This window comes from Dermacentor albipictus, chromosome 1 (genome assembly GCF_038994185.2).
Source record: "Dermacentor albipictus isolate Rhodes 1998 colony chromosome 1, USDA_Dalb.pri_finalv2, whole genome shotgun sequence".
In the NCBI taxonomy this organism is placed as follows: domain Eukaryota; kingdom Metazoa; phylum Arthropoda; class Arachnida; order Ixodida; family Ixodidae; genus Dermacentor; species Dermacentor albipictus.
Window position 1 is genome coordinate 269,712,043 of NC_091821.1, and position 21,935 is coordinate 269,733,977.

General features: G+C 47.1%; 1 protein-coding gene across 1 annotated transcript in view; it reads right to left on the bottom strand.

Annotated features, from left to right (window-relative positions):
• The window catches only part of metro (membrane palmitoylated protein 7-like protein metro), an 83,526-nt gene that overhangs the window by 38,632 nt on the left and 22,959 nt on the right, over window positions 1–21,935 (bottom strand). The window contains exons 8-9 of the mRNA XM_065449412.2: window positions 6,835–6,920; window positions 5,081–5,352 (exon numbers count right to left, since the gene is read on the bottom strand). Of these exons, the coding sequence (XP_065305484.1) occupies window positions 5,081–5,352; window positions 6,835–6,920 (358 nt within the window). The remainder of the gene's footprint in view (window positions 1–5,080; window positions 5,353–6,834; window positions 6,921–21,935) is intronic.

The window sequence follows — 21,935 nt, forward strand, 5'->3', positions numbered from 1 at the left end:
TTCTGAAAATCTATAATTCATCGCTCATCACCCGGAAGTGCTATGAGCGACTAGCCAATAACGCGAAGCCTTAACTGGATGTACATCACTCAAATACTACCAACTGCGGCACGGAATGAGCAAACGATCGAATTTAAATACATGCTAGAATAAGAACCTACTGTAAGACCTTCAGAAATATTTTATGCTGCTTCTTACAGTAAAATACATCAACTTAAATTGATAAAGCACACGTCACGCTAGTTTCAATGCATATTTGCTGCCCTCATACGGGCAACACTAGGGAGATGTCGCTCAAAATTGTCACTCGCATGGGGTACAACTTGTTGGCGACGAGTGAATGCAACAGCCATCTCCATTGCATCGCTTGTCGCTGTCACGCACAAAATTAATGTTCAAGTGCGATAAGGTCCTATCGCGCCCCACCCACTGTATGAATTAGGTGTGAGTGAAAGTGTGCGAGGGTGAAAGAAGGAGAGCTCGCTCGCAGTAAATCGCCCAAGCGCGTGCGAGGAGGCGGAGTGGGGGGTAAGTTGGCACGCTTCTCGGCCGTGGCTGCGCATGGCTGCAAGCGTGGCTGAGCACATACGCAGCCACGCACCCTACTTTAGAGGTAATCTGCAGCGTGTGCAAAGAGTGGGTGTGCCGAGATGGCGTGGCACAATGTAAGCCTTCTTACGGCATGTTTAATATTGAAGGTTGCATAATCTTGAGTTTCGGTAACCCGTTGGAGCGAGAGGCAGACAAAGCATTCGCTCCCGACTGCCGGCGCTTTTCCTGATAGCATTGTCCCAGTGCGGGTGACCCTATCAGCCTTGGGGCACGCAAAAGCATGGCTGGCTTCGCCTAATTCACACTGCAGACAAGATATTGTCAACGTGTGTGGCATGCAACCTTATCATTTGTCGCTGACTCCCATATTTATCAAAATGAATTGTTTTCTCATTGAAATTTGTTTTTGTTTGATTTCCCGATAATTCGGAAAATTTTGCGGTCCCTTTAAATCGGTTGGCGACTGTACTTCTTTGCATAGAAGGCCGAATTTCAATAAAACGAAATTTCTATATAATGAAGCAAATTGCTCATTTTACTGACTTCGTTATATCGAGGTTTAACTGCAGTAACAAGCTCCCAATGATATGTCACCAGTCGCTCCAAAAGCCATCGTCAAATTTGTCGTAGCTGTACTGCCTAAGCTGCAAATCCTAACCAGTGCCACTTCAACAAAATTCGACAAGGTGGTGGAACATTGTTCCTGGCCACCATGTTTGCAGCATCCTGCATGAAGATGTACAGTATTAGGCAAAGTGACCTATATTATGCTTTCCTGGTACAGTTTGATTCCTGTATATTTGTAAGCTTAATTTACAGTAGGTCACTGACACAAAGTTTTACTTATTGCCTGCATTGCTTTTTCTTCATTTAAAAAGAGTAATATTGTTCTGAACCATAATTGTCAGTATATGTACCTTATTATGAATGCCTCTCTCCTTTTTTAATACTAATGTCAATTTGTCTGTACTGCCTTCTTGTGGTATGTGCTCCTGTACAACAGCACAATTTTTTGTCAACACTGCCTTTTTGTATAAATCAGTCTTTTAGCCTGTGACACTAATTATGCGTGTTGTGCTTTCTCACGGCTACGTTATATTTGTAAGCTTGATTCCGTGTCAGCCAACAATTTCCTGCAAGGGTACAGCTGTCGTATGACACGCTTTTTGTCTCTGCTCCCCGCATTTCTTCTCATATGAAACACAGAAATAAATTTAAGTGAAAAATTTTAGTTGTCACTATATATTGGTTTCAGGGGTTGTTGGTTTCACTGTCATCTATGTAGTAAACCCCTTTCATTGATGGCTAGCAAATTTATCAAAAAAGCCTTGTGTTACACTGGGGCGACACTTTAAAAACATCACCTTGCTGGCACGTCATTCCGTCACCTAATAAGTGCAATAGCGGAAGTTCCGATTCACTAAAAAAAAAACACTATGCTACAAAGATGATAATTGCTACTAAGAGTGCTTGCATAAAGAAAAGCATTGGTTCTTTATAATGAAGAACACAACAAAAAAAGCCTTATGCTGATTTCTGTTTATTAAGGTTTTGGCAGTAGCATTAGGACTTCCATCTCATGGTGGCTGCTACAAATGAAACACGTCTCATGTTTTTCGCTCTTCTGGTGTCGCGCAGTTCATGCACCCACACCTGGGGACCCCGCCCAATGATTGCATTTGGAGATTTAAAAACCTCTACTGCAGGAAGAAATCAAAATGGCTTCTTTTATGTTCCTCGAGAGCAAGTTACTGCCTGACGCTGCAAGATGTGGACTCAGTTGAATTGAGGACTATATATATATATATTTTACATAGTGTGTGGCACAAACACACGGTGCAGTCATATGAGCACATGCATGCAGAATGCCCTATGTTTAAGGCACGGCAAAGAATGGGGGCTGCTTGAAATCGGACGGAAACTTCGCAAGGGTCTAAGAAGCGCTGCATAATTTCGTTTTTATATGTCAGCTTTTCTGCAGCGCAAATGTGCTACGCGGTGAAGCATACGCTATGTATTGCGGTGAAGCACTCCAAGAGTGAAAACCACTCTCACGGGACACAGTATGTGTTTCATTATTGTACAAGCGCACCCACCATCTATTGTCACAGCATGAGCACTGAGGTGCCTAATGAGCATACTGGCAGGCCTTCAGAGCTATTTTGGATAAAGGTGTGGCAATTTGAGCCCTTGTTTTGTCAATCCTGCACCTCCCGTATGAGACGGTAATGCGGCCTAGTACTATTTTGCAAAGTAAAAAGCAGGCAGTAAAAAGAAAAAAAGACAGCGGTTTGGATATTAATTGTACATGACTTCTGCTTGAATAAAAGTAAAAGCTTTGTGCACCGAAAAAAGTGCGTAGAACTTCTTAATTAACCATGAGATAATACTCCTGTTGAGAAGTTGTTTTATATACCAAAGGCAATGACATGTGGTCAGACTCAACAAGGAAAATGTTTGCTCACTAGTTCGTTCAGGCATTTTGCTTGCATTGACAATCATCGTCCGTGGTTTCTCCATAATAAATTTCGTAATACATTGTGAAGTGGCTCCTTTCCACATTTATTATGCTTCACCGCACTACATTGTGTATGCTTCACCGCTTATTACCACTGTAATACGAAGATGACCTTAGGGAACTGGATTATGCAACCCATCCCAAACGTTTACCAGAAAACTTTGCATTGGATGGATGCATGCAGTGAAAGATAAACAGGGCAATGTCATCAGCAAGTTTGATTATATACCGTATTTGCTCACATAATGATCGCACTTTCTTGTAAAAAAAATTGACGAAAATTCAGGGGTGCGATCCTTACGCGGGTTAAATTTCCCACGAAAAGAAACATTTTCTTTTTTCATCCCGCAGCAAATGCGGGATGACAAGCAGGCAGCTGCCGCTGTCAGTGCGGGACACCAAAACAAAAATGGCGGCTGGCGGAGCAAGCCAAACGCATCGAACGCGATTATTTTTCTTCTCGTGAGTACATTACACGCATTGAAACAGTTTCTTCTGTATCAGTAATAAATAATATCGTTAATATCGGCAAGTTTGCGACAATAACGTAGTCATGTCCACTTTTAGGGGACAGAAACAGAGATGGGCGCGCTAAGCTGCTGCCAGTGACATAGAAACACATGGCGGGCATGCTGCGGAAACTGTGGCATTTATCTTCACTGCTATCTTAATACGGCACGTTTTTGCTAAGGGTGGGCGAATATCTTAGCTGCGTTACAAGCATCGGCGTATGAATAGGGTATACTTCTAACATATCAGTGTAAACGTGGCCACTATCGTTGCCACTCGCGATTAGTTGCGTGCCCACGAGTGCAGGCGAGAAGAATCGAAAGGCGCCCTTTATGTTGTTGTTATTGACCAAAACCATTATGAAGCCTACAAATAATAAAGCCGAGGCAAGTTTGGTTGTAGCTTTTTTTTTTTCATGGAAGTGCAGAAAGTGATGAAAGGAATGAAATGGGGTATCTGCTTAAGAATGTTGGGTGCGTGCAGACCAGTTGGTATGTCTTCAAGAGTCGTTTGCGAAGCATTCGACAGCGATCATCATTAGCTAGACTTGGCACACGACATATCGCTGTGACAAATTCAGGATGCGATCATTACACGGGGGGGGGAATCAAATATTGGTAACAAAATTCAGGGGTGTGATCATTACGCGAGTAAATACAGTAGTAAACATGGCAAAGTTCTGTACTGAACTGTACAGCACCTAGGATAGCACCCACCCAGAAGCATTTTCTTTGCTGGCAATGTCACTTTGCAACATGACAGTGTTTCCAGTGGATGCGAAAACATCCCGAAAGCACTGCCAGCCGAAGCTATGCTCATCCTTGCAGGGGGCAAGCATAGTCCTGTCTGGACGAACTTGCAGTTAGGGGGAAACTCTTTCTGCAGTGTAGCTATCAGACGAAGTACACACACGACTTGCGGCAATGCTCGTCAATACAGGCTGCGCAGCCAGATGACATCTTTAACAAAAGATGTAAGTCACGTGTAATGTATACATTGGCAGGTAAATTGCAGAACTCGCACAATACAGTGGCAGCAGACTGACAAGCCGAATGAAACAGAATTAAACAATTACCGTGTGGGGCGCAGGCCACCTGATTCGGGTTTTGGCAAGTGCACTGGTGCTCACTGTATATACGATGCACATCAAATTTTTTTAGTATGTTTTCAAATACATTGGAACCACTACATTTATTTATTTTTTATATTTACATCAGACACAAAGCGCTACGACTAAAACATGCATATTTTTTTTAGCGCCTTGGCTTTTTGTGCCAGACCTAGAACTTCAGCTGTTGGACTGTTTAGGAGACAGAATAATGCATTGCTGACACCTTTTTAATTATATATTATTGTGCAACTAAGAAGAAGAGGTCCTGCTGCAGTTTATAAATGTGGGACCGCATTCTGTATAACACCTTCTGCATATATGTACCTGTAATGAAACAATAAACTTGAATCTGAATCTGAAAAGCTCCTTTGTGAGAACATTTAACACACCTCTCCTGGAGGCTTTGTGCAGGTATGAGTCCTGCACGAGCTGATCGCTGTCCCTCCCAGCGTGCCTGCCACCAATTGGAGTCATCTTGGCTAACCAGGTGCAGTACTTGGCCCCGGTGAAATTGCAGGCCTGCTTCCTTGCATGGAATCAGTGGATCTGCTGCAGGATCATAGTCAAACAGTGCCCGGACACGTACTCGGCTCTCACGACCAACAGAAGCTTCCTCAGCTGGAACGAGTTTCAGAGTAATGGTCCCCGCCTGGCTCTGCTGCTGCGTGAAAGAAGAGCCACCCCTCGCTGACTGGCTGCTTGCTTGCTTACTTGATTGACTGATTTTAATATTCTAAAACAACATCGGGGATAGAACAGATGCTGCAGTGGGAAACTCCAGATTAATTTTGACGAGTACTTGCAATTCCTTAATGCGCATTTAATCTTGGTGCATGAGCAATTTTGTGTTCCACTCCTACTGAAATGCGGATGCCATGGCTGGAAATCGAACCCACAACCTTGGGCTAAGCAAAAGAATGCCACAGCCATTAAGTCACTCGTTAGTAATTCCAAATCAGGTTAAATTTAACTTCTGCTTCAGTCTTGCATGATAGACCAAATTTTCACATTATACAACTTTCTTATAGTGTCACTATTTACCTCCATAGGTCGTGAAGCTCACTTGGACTTGCACTGACCCATGAGCCTGAGCTTGAAGAAGACCTACAAATGTGATTCTGAATGAGTCAAGCTGAGGCCAAGCAGGCACTAGTATAAGTCTGGGTGAGTCGAGGTGCATACAAGTGAGTGTCAACAATTGTTTAAGTGAGTTGAAGTGAGTCGGGTTGTGCATGGATCTGAGTGCCAGTGAAATAGAGGTAGCACAAGCCTGAGTGAGATAAGTACATCTGAATCACATGATTTCCTGTGTTTTAGCGTTCACAGACCTTCATGCAAAAATTATTAAAAGTGTACATATTCTCTCTTTCTCATCCTGTATGCGTTGTTCACTATGATATTCACAAACCACATAGCCCAACTTCATACTCTTGAGCGAACCTACATTTATATCCCAGAGTGGTATCCTGTAAGGTGACAAAATACACAGTAATTTGTGGAAGTGTATTTCTGTGAAATATGAGCTTTAGCTAAGATTTGAGCTTTTAAGCAGGTTTGTATTCAGTGTGCTCGTTACACACCTGTGTCAATATTACGGGACATAGTCATAGGTTGGCCATACTTAAGAGCTTACCAGACTCATACCCATTCATTTAACAGGCGTGAGTGCAAGTGATGAAAGGCAAGAGTGGATGAGAGCAGAAACAGCAGCAAGCAGGAAAGTGAGTGGTCACAAGTACGAATTAGAGTGACCGATGGTGACTCTGAATGGGTGCGAGTGTATAATTTTACGAGCCAAACAAAAAAGCCGGACTTTAGATGGAAACTCAAAATTTCTATAAAAGACAACCAAAACACTAAAGCTATTCCTAAATACAAGTTCGTCATTAGCTTCGAGAGGCAAGATTAGCATTCCATGCAGAGGTTACCAAGCAAATAATGGTAACCAAAAGTTCAGACACACTTGTGTACTATGTTCCCTCTCTCATAAACACACACAAAAGCAATAGAAATAAAGCATAATGACATGCATGTACCTTTCTCATATTTATAATACAGTAAGCAGAGACAAAAAAAAGAAAACATTAGGGCACACACAAGCACAGCTAAGCAATGCCATTCTGTCCAAGAAAACTGTTCTCACCAAAATGCTGACGACATCATGTGGTGCCTTGCCTTTCAGACTAACCCCATTCACTTCATGGACTTCATCACCAACATGGATAAGACCTGCACAGTAAGGGTCATCCTATATGTCACAACCTGATAAGAAAATCAACAGAGAAGCGTTGTAAATATTATTTTCAAAATAAAGGAACAGCCGATTAAACCTCAAGGAATACTTCACAGAAGAAGCTAAAACATACATCCAATGTGTGAATGAATGAAGACAATGCTATTTTTCAGTATTTCAAATTTTGTGTTTTTAACGAAGTGCAACCATCCATACTAAGTGTTAAAGTGGCGGAAATAGCTATGGCTGTTTTAGCGAATTCTTTGCAGTGGCAAAACGAATTTCGGAGTGGCTGCCTCCACCTTTGTAGACAGCTGCTTGCTGCCAGAAATATAGAGCTAAATGCCCAAATTTACAGTCTCCACTATGCCACTCAGATAGCAAAAAAAAACTTAAGGGTACAACAAAGCACAGGACAGGAAACAAACAGAATAATATAAACAACACTGTCATGTAAATAAAAGTACAGTAGAATGCCAATAATACGTTCCTGTTATGTTTAGGATTTAAAAGACTGGCCTTATTTAGTTCTCATAGGGTCACGTGGATTAGCTACCCGTTCGTTTCATTTCCATTTCCAGTTGTTACACACAAAAACGGATAGCACAGCTCCGATGCAGCAGCACCCGTTGGCAATGCTTACACTGACCGGTGTTTTTCACCACTGAAGACATGTTAAGGATGTGCAAGACATCAACAACAATGTTTGTCTGCCAAAGAGGTGCCGATGCTTAAGGATGCTATAATATAAATAAGAGCCCACACCACCTATCGTTTGCAGGTACGTTCTTCCAACGATGGCGTTGGAACATCAGAACCACTGATTGCATCAAACATTGTCACCGGTCTCAGCTAGGCTCACGACATCGAAAGCAGAGAAGAGGAGCACAAAGGCCCAAGCGGCCGTCCCAACCCCTTTTCACAGAAGCTGTCATGGCCTTCAATATACACCGCTGCATGAAAATTGAAAACAAGGATGCAAGTCCTCAAATAGAGGCTGTTATTATCAAACATTTGTCCCAAGCACCAGATGAAAACCACAAGTTTCATTTAGCGCAATTCATGGCAATGACCACTCCAAAAAGTGTTTATGTTCAATATAACTGCCACAAAGCAATAGAAAGCTTTATTTACCTGGTTTGAAATAGTTTGTTAGCTTTCTATAGAACTTCAAATAAAGTTTTGTGTGAAAGTAGGTTTATACCTCACCTAAGTACTGCTACATGCATTATCTCATGTTACATCTTAACACATCCTACATTCCTTTGTGGTCTCTGCAATCTGCTGTGAAGAAAAATAGAAATATAAAACTGCATGGTTATCAAAATGAGCTTAATGTCTCATTTCTCTACTTATTTACACTTCTCTTTACTTTTTTGCTGCTACTAAATATAAAAAAACTTATAGCTATATTTTCTAGATCCTGTCAATGTCTCTTGGCTACCTTCATTACAGCCGGGCCCTCCTCCTTCAATCCAAGTAACCACGCAGCCTTTTTGAACATATATGCACCTTGGCTGTCTTTTTTGCTTACCATATGGTCAAGTTAGCTTAATTAGGGTCTCTTCTTCTACAAGGTACAAGGTAAGTTCTCTTGTACAAGGAAGCCATTGCAGCACCATTTCAGTTCGTCTATATGCCTTGCAGAACTTTCTCTCCAGAAATATAAATGTTATGGTCCACATGTAGAAGCTAACCAGCACCAACAATGGGGGCTGCTTAGCAGATGGTCTCTCCTCTGCCATCTGCTACGCTCCTGTTAGAATTGCATCGAATGCCCCAGAAATTTGAGGCCACAGAGTGATTAACTATGATAAGAACTTATAGTTAGCATTTCAGAGCTCAATGTCATCACAATGATTCAAGGGCATGTGGGTCCTCTGGTACAAGCGGTTAAGATGTTACACTGCTGCATGTGCCTTTGCCAAAGTTAGTGGTGAGCAATGGCGATGCTGCAAATGGCACTGCAGTGATTTCAGCAGGTAGGCTCCGCTTTGCTGTCTGCTACACTCTGGCTACAACAACTTTCTTTTCATCTGTTTGTTCACACCCCAAATGTAAGCTGCGCCCGCGCCCGCCCGCTTACCCAGTCCGTCCGTCTATCCATGTGGCCTGGTGAGGGGCACCCTCACCAGGTCACATAGCAAATTCTGGTTATATACTGGAAGTTGTTAAGTGCCCTCTAAGGAGTGTTCTACACCAAGAATATTCCAGATTAGTTCATTAAAGGGCCCCTCTCATCAGGTCTGGCCATTTTGAGCTGACAAGTATACCAATGCATGCTAACAATCGTACCAACTAAGTATTACATCCCTAAGCATATCGGAAAGAGCTTAAGCTAATTTCAAACCAAATGGCATTTGCCTTTTTCCTTGCGAGCGCCCCACTTCCAGGCGGAGAGTCAACGTATATCATACAAGTGCACCTAGATATATGGCATTACTGTGACGTTGCTCATAGTGGCACGTGACTTCCGAGAATTATTCAAAGCAACAGCAGTTATTTGTTTGATCTGTTACTTCAATAGACAAATTAATGTTTAGAGAAATAATAAAACCTATAAACTGAATGTCTGTGTCTCTTTGTTTTACGTTGTAACATAGCAAGAGAGGTGTACTTCCATTTCATCTTCTTGTTCCCGTGTCATGCAGCCGCACGCACAGGGAATGAAACTATGTGATTTTCTACAGTGTTCGAGTACGCAATCACGCTCTGTGATCAACTTGCGACTTATACTTCTAGTCAGGTGTTCTCGTGCAGAGAGGTCAAAATCGTGCGCTGTGCAAAACGAGACAAATGCAACAGCTCACACGAGAGACTACCAGCGGAAGTGTGCCGCACAGCAAAAAAGCGAGAGAAAGAAAAAAAAAAAGGCGGGGCCTGTGACGTATGCACCACGCGGTCCTCCAGCTCCAGTATGGGAGAACACAGGGAAGAAATTTCGCTTGCAGAGACCAGACGGGGGTAAGTGGAGAGAGTTATGTTGGTGATGACGCTTGCCTCCTGAAATCATGGGTTTCCGGCACTGAAATAATTCTATCTCGGCTATTAATGAACTAACGTGAAGAATTATTGCAGCATCATGCTCCCTAGAGAGCACGTAACAACTTCCAGCATAGTATAACCAAAATTTGGCATATGGCCTGGTGGGAGGCCGTTTAATAGCAGAGATAGAAATATTCGAAGCGCTGTGAACCCATGACTGAAGCAACCGATTAAACAAATAATTGATGTTGCCTCGAATAATTTTCGAAGTCACACGTCACTGTGAGTGATGCCACAGCCCTGCATGTATGTGGCACACTTGGGTGACTGACGTTGACTCTCTGGCTGGGAGCCCGGCCCTAGCGAGGAGAAAGGCAAAGGGCATTTGAAATTTAAGCTCTTTCCAAGGTGCTTAGGGATGTAATATTTAGCAGACACGATCGTTAGCACGTATTGTATGCACTGCGCTTGTCAGCTCAAACTTGCCAGACCTGGTGAGAGGCCCTTTAAGAGTAGGCACGTGGCTAATAAACCCTCATATTGTCACGTGGTAGTGAGGGTGAAGAAAGAAGCAGTACGGTGGAATACAAAACTAGCTTTTATTGGGCGAACCTGTGCCCACAAAACAGGCTACACTTATAGCACAACGAAAGCGGCGAACACAGTCGGCGATCGTCGAGAATCTGATCAGCGGGTCAAGCGCGTCGGCTTTTATAGATCAGTCGTGGAATGTTCCAGATTAACCGATGGGACCCGCGTGCCTTCCACAAAGTTCTACACCATTCGCGTCAGGTGATGAAATCAGACAACATAAGTCTCGGCGACAACAGACAGCGGATAGAAGCATCGATAACTTTACAGAAACTTCGGATACATGCAGGCGCGTCCCATGCTGTGCATTTGTTAGGCGGCGAAACGTGGTTGCCCGATAAAGATAAGTACACGTGTCAATACCCCCCTCTTAAAAAGCATCGACCCGATGCTGTATACAAACGAAAGTAATAAAGAAAAACACCCGTAGCAAAGAAAACAACAAAATGAGGAAGTTCGTCAGCGTCCGTAAAAGGGTTTCAGACGCACCATGTGGACCACTTCAGATCGTGCGCGGCGCCGCTGTGAATGCAAAATTCCATCTGGCACGACCTCATAGTCCAGTGCGCCAATACGTCGAATGACCTTGTAGGGTCCAAAATAGCGACGCAATAGTTTCTCACTCAGTCCTCGTCGGCGTATCGGTGTCCAAACCCAAACACGGTCACCGGGCTGGTACTCGACGAAGCGTCGTCGGAGGTTGTAGTGTCGGCTGTCGGTACGCTGCTGGTTTTTGATCCGTAGGCGGGCGAGTTGTCGGGCTTCTTCGGCGCGCTGGAGATAGGTAGCGACGTCAAGATTCTCTTCGTCAGTGACGTGCGGCAGCATGGCGTCGAGCGTCGTCGTCGGGTTCCTGCCGTAAACCAACTTGAACGGCGTGATCTGTGTTGTTTCTTGTACCGCCGTGTTATAAGCGAATGTTATGTATGGCAGGACGGCATCCCAGGTCTTGTGTTCAACGTCGACGTACATCGCTAGCATGTCGGCGAGGGTCTTATTCAGCCGCTCCGTAAGACCATTCGTCTGCGGGTGGTAAGCCGTTGTCCTCCTGTGTCTTGTCTGGCTGTATTTCAGAATGGCTTGGGTGAGCTCCGCTGTAAAGGCCGTTCCTCGGTCGGTGATGAGGACTTCTGGGGCGCCATATCGCAGCAGGATGTTTTGGACAAAGAATTTTGCCACTTCCGATGCGCTACCTTTCGGCAGTGCTTTTGTTTCAGCGAAGCAGGTGAGGTAGTCCGTCGCCACGACGATCCACTTATTTCCGGTTATTGACGTCGGAAAGGGTCCCAGCAAGTCCATCCCGATCTGCTGGAATGGTCGGCAAGGAGGCTCGATTGGCTGTAGTAATCCAGCTGGCCTTGTCGGCGGTGTCTTGCGTCGCTGACAGTCTCGGCATGTTCTGACATAACGGGTGACGTCGGCGGTCAGGCGCGGCCAATAATACTTTTCTCGTATCCTTGATAGTGTCCGGGAAAATCCGAGGTGTCCAGCGGTCAGATCGTCATGTAGGGCGTGCAATACTTCTGGTCGAAGTCCTGACGGGACAACAAGAAGGTAATTGGAGCGGACTGGTGAGAAGTTCTTCTTCACGAGTAGACTGTCTTGAAGCGTGAAGGAAGATAATCCGCGCTTAAATGCCCTGGGGACAACGTCGGTGTGCCCTTCCAAATAATCAACGAGGCCTTTAAGTTTCGGGTCCGCTCGTTGTTGTTCGGCGAAGTCTTCCGCGCTTATTATTCCAAGGAAGGCGTCGTCATCCTCGTCATCTTGCGGCGGCGGGTCAATGGGGGCGCGTGATAGGCAATCGGCGTCTGAGTGTTTTCGTCCGGACTTGTGTGTTACAGTGATGTCGTATTCTTGCAGTCTGAGGCTCCACCGTGCCAGCCGTCCTGAGGGATCCTTTAAATTCGCTAGCCAACACAAGGCGTGATGGTCGCTGACGACTTCGAATGGCCTGCCATATAGGTAAGGGCGAAATTTCGCTGTAGCCCAAACGATGGCGAGGCATTCCTTTTCGGTTGTAGAATAATTGCCTTCCGCTTTTGACAACGACCAGCTAGCGTAAGCTATCACGTGTTCATGTCCATCTTTTCTCTGGACCAGGACGGCGCCGAGGCCTAGGCTACTGGCGTCAGTGTGGATTTCGGTATCGGCGTGCTCGTCGAAGTGCGCAAGTACGGGCAGCGACTGCATGCGTCGTTTGAGTTCTTGAAATGCCTCGGCCTGCGGCGTTTCCCACTTGAACTCGACGTCACATTTAGTTAGCTGCGTCAGCGGGTCAGCGATGCGTGAAAAGTTCTTGACAAATCGCCTGTAGTAGGCACACATGCCAAGAAATCTACGCAATGCCTTCTTGTCGATGGGCTGTGGGAACTCTGCTATGGCAGCTGTCTTCTGCGGGTCGGGGCGGACTCCGGATTTGCTGATGACGTGGCCTAAAAATAGAAGCTCCTCGTAAGCGAAGCGGCACTTTTCCGGCTTCAGAGTAAGTCCTGATGACCTGATGGCCTCTAGTACTGTTGCCAGCCGTCTAAGGTGAACGTCGAAATTTCCGGCGAAGACGACGACGTCATCCAAGTATACGAGACAGGTCTGCCACTTCAATCCTGCTAGAACCGTGTCCATCACGCGCTGGAACGTTGCGGGCACCGAGCACAGTCCGAATGGCATAACCTTGAACTCGTAAAGGCCGTCTGGGGTGATGAAGGCGGTCTTTTCGCGATCTCTTTCGTAGACTTCTATTTGCCAATAGCCAGACTTGAGGTCCATGGACGAGAAGTATTTAGCGTTGCAGAGCCGATCCAATGCGTCGTCGATCCAACCGATGGCACGCGGGTCCCATCGGTTAATCTGGAACATTCCACGACTGATCTATAAAAGCCGACGCGCTTGACCCTCTGATCAGATTCTCGACGATCGCCGACTGTGTTCGCCGCTTTCATTGTGCTATAAGTGTAGCCTGTTTTGTGGGCACAGGTTCGCCCAATAAAAGCTAGTTTTGTATTCCACCGTACTGCTTCTTTCTTTACCGTCACTACCACGTGACATCTGGTGGAGGTGCTGGGTAATCGGCAATGTCACATGGGCGCTCCCCAAGCTGTGGACGCGGCGCGTTGACGGCGAACCCTCTCAGTCCCATGTCGCGGTATGGGCATCGGCGGTACACATGGCCGGCTTCTCCGCAGTGATAGCAGAGCGGGCGGTGGTCGGGGGCTCGCCAAATGTCCGTCTTCCTCGCATAGGTGCGCTGGGCGACGGGTGGGTGCGCTGGCGGCGGCGGCGGTGGACGACGGACTTGCGGTGTTGCAGGACCTTGGCGCGGTCGCGCAGGGGGGCCTTGACGGCGGGCGACGGCGGCGGCGTAGGTCATTGCTTCCAGCTGCGGTGGTTCTGGTTGCACCTCAGGAACTCCAAGGGATCGGTGCACCTCTTCTTTCACGGTGTCGGCGATAGAGGCCACTTGAGGCTGTGACGAAGGCAAGACCTTGCGCAGTTCTTCGCGCACAATGGCCCTGATGGTCTCGCGCAGATCGTCCGTGGCCAGTGATTGAATTCCTGCGTAGTGGGTAGAGCTTGTGCGGCGGTTGAACTGCCGGTTCCGCATTTCGAGTGTCTTCTCAATGCCGGTGGCCTCGCGAAGGAACTCTGCTATGGTCGTCGGTAGGCTTCGTACCATTGCGCCGAAAAGTTCTTCCTTCACACCACGCATGAGTAGGCGTACTTTCTTTTCCTCGGCCATATCCGGGTCGGCGTGGCGGAACAGACGGCTCATTTCTTCCGTAAAGATGGCAACGTTCTCATTTGGTAGCTGCACTCGGGCGTCCAGCATAGCTTTGGCCCTTTCCTTGCGCACGACACTTGTAAAGGTGCGCAGGAAGCCGCTACGGAACAGGTCCCACGTTGTCAAGGTCGACTCCCTGTTCTCAAACCAAGTTCTGGCAGCGTCTTCTAAGGCGAAGTAGACATGCCGCAGCTTGTCGTCGGAGTCCCAGTTGTTGAATGTCGCGATCCGTTCGTAGGTTTCCAGCCATGATTCCGGGTCTTCGAATGTTGAACCGCGGAACGTTGGAGGCTCCCTGGGCTGCTGCAGCACGATGGGGGATGCTGGGGCTGCCATTGGGGTTTCCTTGGCCACAATCTTCTTGGTCTTCTCAGGTAGAAGTCCGTGCTCCGGGGGCAGCTGTTGAAAACGGTGGCTTGCTCGATGTTCCGGGGCAGCGCTGGTGTTGTCTTTGCGGTCCGGGCTTGGATTACGGCTTGTCGGGGGCGTCCGGTACATGGACGTAAAGCACCTCCACCAGATGTCACGTGGTAGTGACGGTGAAGAAAGAAGCAGTACGGTGGAATACAAAACTAGCTTTTATAGGGCGAACCTGTGCCCACAAAACAGGCTACACTTATAGCACAACGAAAGCGGCGGACACAGTCGGCGATCGTCGAGAAAACTAGCTTTTATTGGACGAACCTGTGCCCACAAAACAGGCTACACTTATAGCACAACGAAAGCGGCGAACACAGTCGGCGATCGTCGAGAATCTGATCAGCGGGTCAAGCGCGTCGGCTTTTATAGATCAGTCGTGGAATGTTCCAGATTAACCGATGGGACCCGCGTGCCTTCCACAAAGTTCTACACCATTCGCGTCAGGTGATGAAATCAGATAACATAAGTCTCGGCGACAACAGACAGCGGATAGAAGCATCGATAACTTTCCAGAAACTTCGGATACATGCAGGCGCGTCCCATGCTGTGCGATTACATTTGTTAGGCGGCGAAACGTGGTTGCTCGATAAAGATAAGTACACGTGTCAATATGCTACCTAAAAATTTAAAATTAAATTATGGGGCTTTACGTGCCAAAACCACTTTCTGATTATGAGGCACGCCGTAGTGGGGGACTCCGGAAATTCAGACCACCTGGGGTTCTTCAACGTGCACCTAAATCTAAGTACACAGGTGTTTTCGCATTTCGCCCCCATCGAAATGCGGCCGCCATGCTCATATGCTACCTAATAGCATCAAGGCTGCCCTATGCTTTCCTTGGCTTCATTGTTTGCTGGCTTTACATGGTCACGATTAATGAAAATGAAGCCCATTGGTTTCACTTCTGGTTAATTCATAGCGAGGGTCTCGAATCTGGCAGCTTGAAGGTTACATCTAATAATACTTCTCAAGTGAATATTGATACATCACAAACCGTTCTGAAATATACCACTAATATGTGAGTAGAAATTTCATAAAACCTTCGTATACATTACAATAAATCACATAAGCTGTAAATTCATATACTAAATTTGTTTGCTTTAGATGCTCTAACGGATGCAATTTACGGAAGTGCGATATCTGTTTTTGGTGCAGAGTAATGGATCTGCAAACTTCATGCTTCAATTTTTTTAAACTTACCAATTTCCAGAAATTTTTGTAGAAAGTTCCAAGCCCTGAATCAAAATTTTGCTTCCTACAGTCACCAGAATTTCTCAACTGCAACAAATTTCATTCAAACCAGTTTGGCGTGGGGAAGTTGTCTCAAACATTTATGCATTTTACGTGTATTTGAATACGCAGTATCGTAGTTAGCCCCGATGTCGAGTTTCTTCTAAACACGTTCACTGCAGCAACAAGTTTTGAAGTCTCAATTCCTATGCAGGATGACCCACCAGTGGGCCACTTGTTATATTCCTCTGGTGCGTCGAGACCCACCTGTGAGTCACCAGGGAGTTGTGCTCTCATACGTTGTGCGGGCTGCATCATGAGACGGGCATCGGCATTATCAGTTTATTGCCATCGCACATAACCCCAAAACAATGGAATGCCCAAGACTGGCTATCACTGGTAATCACATACACCTCTGTATGCCAGTAGATATTGCTCCTCATGCCCAGGGTCCACCTCACTGCTCAACTAATCCGCTGAACTTCGTAGTCACGTTCCATATACAACACTCCTTCCTCCTTAGTCCAAACTCAACAGTCAGCCAATGCCGGCCCAAAGCCCCTAAGGTGTTGGGGTGTTTTCCTGGGAATGCTGCAAACAGCTTGGGCCTGACGGTTCTACATTTTGCTCAGTTTGTGCTGAATGAGGTGGTGTAATGTCTGGGGGTAGCCTGACTGTTAGTTTCCCCTCAGATTCACTGTACTCTGCTGCCTTGCTGCTGCTTGCTCCGCCATTGATGCGGGCTGGACTTCAGGCCACCATTCTGCAGGTACAGGTTCTGCTACCCTGGCGGGAGTGATGCTACGACGACGACGAAGCTGGTCCACATGCCAGCGACACACACAGCTGTCAGGAAGAGCAACCTCATAAGACATCGAGCCAGTTGCTCTAGAGATTTATGGCAAAGGCCCATGGGAGGCCCTGATTGTATTGAAATGCAAAGGCAGGGTCCTTGAGCTGGAATGTGCGTGGTGTAGGCAAAGCTTCTGTCAGCCAGGAGAACTTGTCCGGGCCTGATCTGGCTGCAGCCAGTTCAGCACGGTAGACAGTTGTTCGCCCATCAGTAGTTCAAACGCACACTGCTACGGGAATATCCCGTAGCAGTGTGCGGGGTTACTTGCTGCTGTAGGGTAAACACTGCCAGGCAGTGTGCTCAGCCCACATGAATTATGCGAGATAATTCCCCCTTCATGGTCCGTACCATCCTTTCAGCCTGACTGTTCCTGGATGGAAGGAACAAAGCAGGCATCACCTGATCGATAAGGTTGGTGTCAAGGAATCCCCGAAACTCTGCGGATGTAAACTGCGAGCCACTGCCTAGCAGGCCACATGTTGTGAACAGTGTTCTTAAGGTACTAATTACATACAGTGACCGATGTCACTTGGATGGCCTCAAGCCATTTCAAATAAATGTCCACAACAATCAAGAAAGTCTGCCCTTGGAAGGGAACAGCAAAGTCGATTTGGAGGCGCAACCATGGAGTGCAGGTCTGCTCCCATAGACGAACCGGTGCCAGGGGCATCTCAAGCCATGTTTCTTGGCACGGAAGACACCACCGAAAACATTCCTCAATGGCCACATTCATGGCAGGCAACCATACGTAGATGTGGGCGAGCACCTTCAACCTAACGATGCCTGGGTGTATGGTGCGCTAGGCTTCGAGTACCCTGAAATGTAGTTTTTGCAGAATCACTACACAGTAAGCGTCCCTTGTGGGCAGACAGCTCACATTGCCTAAACATGAAGGACGTGAAATTTGGGACTCGCAGTGCCCCTCAGCCACCTCCTCCACACCAAGTTGAAGACATTGGAAAGGAGACTGCCCTTGGAAGAGCGCCTAGCCACATCAAATGCATGCACTGGAGGTTCTGAAAGTGCATCTGGAAGCACAAAAACCTCTGCTGGGAATGGGTCATCCTGGCACTGGTGCATTAGGGGAAGTCTGCTGAGGCTATCTGTGCAGCCCACTCTTTTCCTGGCTGGTGGTGGAGAGAATACTGGTATCCGTTCAGAAAGATGGACCACCTCAGCATACACAACAAAAGCATCTCTGCCGTTGGTGGTCTGTTGTGAACAGCCCAAGCATTGGCTTGTGGATCTGCAACAGGCGGCCAAACACATAGTCAAGGAACTTCTTTACTTCCACGACCACAGCGAATGCCTCCTTATCAATCTGGGAGTAGTTACACTCTGTGGAGGACAAGGTCTTCGAATAAAAAGCGATTGGTGCTTTGCCATCCAGCATTCTATGACTCAGCATCACTCCTATTCCATATGGGAACACACCAAAGGTGAGGATGATTGGCTTCTCATCAAAATTTGTCACAACCTGGTTGGATGCCAATAGTTGCTTCACCCTGTCGAATGCTATCTGTTGTGGGCTTTCCCACAGCCAGGCTATTTTCTTATCCAACAAGCAATGCAGGGGTTCTGCGATAGTGGTCTCGTGTGGCAAAAATGTATTATAAAAATTTAGAAGACCTAGAAAGGTCTGCAGCTCTGCTTTCTTCGAGGAGTGCAGTGCATTAAGGATGGCTTGTGTCTTGGCCAGTGTGAGGTAGATTCCTTTGGCATCGATTCACAAACCCAAAAACTTCACTTGAGTCCATCTAACTAACATTTTGACCTTGAGACCTGCATCTTGGTACCCCTGGAGGACTTCTTGGAGCCGACTCAGCAGTTCTTCATGAGAGGCTCCCGAAATGAGGACATCACCAAAATATAGAATGATGCCTGGTAGTCCTGGATGAAGGCAGTCCACACAGAAGGTCTTCCATTGAACTCTGGAAAAGGCCAAGCATGGCGCTGACCCCGAACTGTAATCGGCAGACATTAAAAGCACCCCGATGAAGCACAATGGTGTGTGCCTCTGCACATTGATCAGTCACTGGCAGCTGCTAGTATGTCTGTACGAAGTCTAGCTTTGCCAGAGAGAAATGCCAGCAGGTGGCTGACCACTGGCATTAGACATGAGTGCTGCTGCAAGGCTTTGTTGATCGTGCCCTTGTAGTCAGCACAAATGCAAACATCCTTCAGTGGCATAAGAATATGGGTTTTCCATTGAGAATGATATACTGGTTCCAGGGCTCCTTGTTGCAACAGTTTGTCCAGCCCGTCATCAATATTCAGCCAAAGTGCGAAAGGAACCCTTCTTGCTTTCAGGTGGATAGCCACAACCTCAGGATTAAGTGCAAGCTGCACAGGCAGTCCTTTGTAACAGCCCAGTGTTTTGCTGAACACAGAGGCAATATCCTTAAATATGTTATCAAATGAGAGTGGTAGCTGGTTGATATACTGCACTTTCGTAATATCGATACCGAGCGCCGGAAACCAATCCTGCCTGAGAAGGCTTCGGCGCTCGCCTTTCACAATTACTAGGCATAGTGGGCCATCAAAATCCTCCAACTGCACTCGGACAGAACCCATTCCATGCAAGGTAATACGGTTGGTTTGATAGTCTCTCATCATGTCAAGTGGCTGCAACTTTGGGATACACCCCTTTGGAAAGATATTGTTACGGAACAATGAAAGAAGAGAGAAGAAGAACATCGTGAGACGCTGGCTGCTGTGTATTGTTGGTGGTCAGCCATCTTAACTACTCTCACTCATTTTGTATACATATCGTAAATACACTCTTTCTATACTCCCAACATCCCCGTAACATAATGGTGGAGGTGCTGGGTACCATGGCTGGAAACAGAGCTCCGCAGTGGATGTCGCATCACCGTTCTCACCATGAATGACGGTGAGCACTTGGGATCAACGTCGTTGCCACCTCCAACGTCACCATCGCCCGTTACGTCGCTGTCCCCTTCGATTGTGGTTGTACAATGCAAGAATCCCAGAACTTTCTGCGAGACTGATGGCGCCGACGTTGAAGAGTGGGTGGCTATGTACGAATGTGTGAGTGGAATCAACAGATGGGACCCTACGCTTATGCTAGTTAACCTGTTGTTCTACCTAAGAGGCACGGCAAAGGTGTGGTACGAAAACCACGAAGAGGAGCGAACCAGCTGGGACCAATGCAAAGAGAAGTTGACAGAGTTGTTTGGCAAACCAGCCGGAAAATTGCCGCAAAGTAGGAACTGGCCTCCCATGCCCAATCACCCATGGAGTCCTATGTCTCGTACATCCAGGACGTGCTAGCACTTTGTTGTAAAGCCGATCACGACATGACAGAAGCTGAGAAGGTCGGGCACGTGCTTAAGGGCATTGCTGACGATGCATTTAATCTGCTCATGTGCAAGAGCTGCTCTACAGCTGACGCAATCATTAAAGAGTGCTGACAATTCGAACAGGCCAAAAGCCGACACATCTTGCAACCATTCGCCAGACTTCCCAATACTGCCGCAACATCAACGTGTGAAGATCAACCCGCACAGCAGCATGCGTCGCCATCAGAGGATGTGGTGCGAATCGTTAACTGTGAACTGGATGCGATGGAGCCTGCAGCTTTCTGTTCGCGTAGCCCTGATGCTACCACATTTTCAGTTCCCCTCATACAAGCCATCGTTCGACAGGAGCTTGAAAACATTGGCCGACATTCTGTCTGTGCTGTCGCCAGTCCCAGAGCTAACGAACGCCCTTCTACTATTTTTGCTCCACCCCAACGCTTCTCTCCGCGTCATCGCAAGCCAATTGAGTGGAGAACCGCGGACGACCAGCCGATATGTTTCACCTGTCACCGCATTGGTCATGTCGCCAGATACTGTCACAAGTTGTGGCTCTCAAGACCTCTCACGCCAACCAACCTGAGCCATTTTAATGGAAATGCCTGCAACGTTTCGCCCACCGCCGAGTCTAACAGCGCCAACAACTCTGCTAGGAACACGTGGTACAGTCACTCACTATCGCCGCACAGACACCAGTCTCATTCACCGCGAATGCGTCGCCCATCTCCCCGTTCGCTGCAGCCACATCGCCTTTCGTCCCGTGACTTTTGGCCGCACCCTTTCGGAAAACTAAGCGCAGCGCTCGGAGGTGGTGCTGCATTGCCAACTACTGCAGCAAATCCTCTGTCTGTGCCCACAAAGAAAAGTATAATTGACGTTAAAATTGACGGCATACCTGTCGAAGCACTCATTGACACTGGAGCCCACGTGTCTGTGATGAGTGCTAGCCTACGTAGACGTTTAAAGAAGGTCCTCACCCCAGCAGCTGCCCGATTGCTACTTGTGGCCTATGATTCTGGCTGGTAGTTCTTGGAATGTGTACTGCGCGTTTGTGTATAGCCAGCCGCCCTACTTCTGTTCTCTTTGCTGAGATTGACAACTGCCCTCACGACGTTATCCTCGGATTGGACTTTTTATCCCATCATTCCACTTTCATCGACTGCGCAACCGGCATTCTTCAGTTGGAACTGCCTCAAGTCGCCAATGCTCAGAGCACCGCTCCACTGCACTTGTGTTCGCTTCACGATGTGCATCTGTCACCTGAGGCAGTCACTTACGTCGCTTTGACCACACAGCCACAGATTCCCAACGGTGAATATGTCCTTCGCCCCATCATGGACGTGCTTTTGAACCGGAATGCTGCTCTTCCACATACGCTGGTGACAATTACTAATAGCGGCATCGTTCTTCCGCTTCTGAATTTCAGCCTGTACCCTCAAGTGCTTCCAGCTGGCATGTTCTTGGCCAGCCTTTCTAATACTTCCGAATTTGACATTGAAAGTCTGGATGCCGAGAGTGGCTTCTTAGCGCCAATTGCAGCTCACAGCTCTGGTTCCCTAACGGATGACTTTATGAAGATGATTGCACCTGACCTCACCTCTGCACAGGCCATGGACATACGTCTCCTCCTTGAATCGTACCGTGAGATCTTTGATTTCGACGACAGGCCTTTAGGACTAACATCTGTTGTTCAACACCGTATCAACACTGGACACGAATCCTATTCTTCGGCGTCCCTATCATGTATCACATGCTAAACGTAGAGTCATCCAATCAGAAGTGGACAAAATCCTCCGCAAAGGGGTCATCGAACCACCAGCCAGCCCTTGGG